The 1,847-nt window shown below is 43.2% G+C and overlaps 1 protein-coding gene across 2 annotated transcripts in view; it reads left to right on the top strand.

The window, feature by feature from the left end:
* lrp6 (low density lipoprotein receptor-related protein 6) overlaps window positions 1-1,847 on the top strand; it is a gene marked incomplete at its 3' end in the record, with an annotated part of 24,104 nt that overhangs the window by 1,913 nt on the left and 20,344 nt on the right. For both annotated transcript variants that reach the window (XM_014034639.1, XM_014034638.1), the window contains 1 exon segment: window positions 398-803. In XM_014034639.1, the coding sequence (XP_013890093.1) occupies window positions 398-803 (406 nt within the window).

The following is a 1,847-nucleotide window of genomic DNA, read 5'->3' as shown; positions in this document are numbered from 1 at the left end:
ATGTAGCTTTTAAAGACAAGAATCTGAAAATGGAATTAGGTCATTTTGACCTAATTTGAGTTAATCCTCATTTCCATATGATGGCTCATTTATTTAATTAACCAACCAGTTAAAGACCTGCAGGACACAGATTTCACTTATTTTTTAACATTTTATTTTCATGTCTGATCTGTAAATTCAGGTTTATTTAATCTGTCAACATCTCTGTGTAAATATATTTCTGTGTATAAAAATATAAATATATTTCTGTGTATAAAAATCTAAATACTGTATATTTCTGTGTATAAAAATCTAAATACTGTATATTTGTGTGTATAAAAATCTAAATACTGTATATTTGTGTGTAGTCAGGTAAATGTAAGGTCACGTTGTGAACTTGTTGTTGTGACTCTGTTAGGACCTGCAGGCGAGCCCCTCCTCCTCTATGCGAACAGGCGGGACCTGCGGATCGTGGACGTGGAACATGAGAAGACCAACGGGACGGTGGTGGTGGAGGGTCTGGAGGACGCCGCGGCCGTGGACTACGTGTACTCCCAGGGTCTGGTGTACTGGAGCGACGTGAGCGAGGAGGCCATCAAACGGACCTTCTTTAACCAGTCTGGACACAGCGTGGTCCAGACCGTGCTGCCGGGTCTGACCTCCCCGGACGGACTGGCCTGTGATTGGTTGGGGAGGAAGCTGTACTGGACGGACTCTGAGGCCAATCGGATCGAGGTGGCTGAGCTGGACGGGTCTTTGAGGAAGGTTCTGTTCTGGCAGGAGCTGGACCAGCCCAGAGCCATCGCCCTGGATCCAGAACGAGGGTGAGTCTTAGTCCTGCTTTACACCCACATCAGGACCAGCTGGAACCTGATGAGGCTGGTCYGACCCAGATGGACCCAGAACCACGTTTGACCAGTAAAATGTTTGTGTCATTTAAAGACATTGAAACAAATGTTAAATTTAGCAGATATTAACTACAGACACCTGAAGCTGACTCACAGAGCTCACAGAGTGATTTTAGACAAATAAAGGTCAAACATAGACACCTGTTGAATAGAAGACACCCCCCAACCCCCATCCTGAGCAGCTCCACCCCACCTGTGTGTGATTAACACTGATGYTTTGTGAAAATCAGGGTTTTTGACCCTCATCGTACTGGTACCAGTCTGAAGGTTGACATGTGGACTCTGAAGTCCTGGACTGGTTGGAGCTGTGCTGCAGGAGGACAGGTGCAGCTCCCCCCCCACTTTAAACCAGTCAGCTGATCTGTGGGGGTTTGTTGTGCTCCTGAACACACAGTGTTACATCAACAGAAACATCTGGAGCTGATTTTAATTTGTGTAAAAAGACAAAACAGTCTGTTGTTTTCAACAGTTTTCACTTTAAAGACATAAGTTACACAACTGATGTCACAGTACAAACAGCTGGATGTTGTCTTCATATTTGTTCATTTTATACTTTCAGAAATATGTTCAATAAATAAATAAAATGTTTAATATTAAAAAAACGACACACACAAAGTACTGAAAATTGGTACTGTTGAGTACCAGTACTGATTCCCAGGTACCAGATATTGGTACCAGATAAATTCAAATGTCAAAGATACACATCCCTACTGAGGAAACACTGTGAGCTGCTGTTACAAGTATAATATTTATATAATACCACATAATCCTCACTGACAAATAGTCCAGCTGAACTGACTCCGCCCACAGAGACAGACAGCTGTCAGTCAGACATCAGGCCCCGCCCTGCTCTGCTCTGATTGGATCAAACTCTRACTGTGGTTCTCTTTACTGGGTGAAAGAACCATCAGTTTAATCTCTTCATGACTTTAACAAGTTCTCCTCTGGTTCCTGTTTCCA

This window comes from Austrofundulus limnaeus, unplaced genomic scaffold (assembly GCF_001266775.1).
Source record: "Austrofundulus limnaeus strain Quisiro unplaced genomic scaffold, Austrofundulus_limnaeus-1.0 Scaffold2204, whole genome shotgun sequence".
Lineage (NCBI taxonomy): Eukaryota > Metazoa > Chordata > Actinopteri > Cyprinodontiformes > Rivulidae > Austrofundulus > Austrofundulus limnaeus.
The sequence above is the reverse complement of the archived record's forward strand: the minus strand, read 5'-3'. Positions and strand labels throughout refer to the sequence as shown.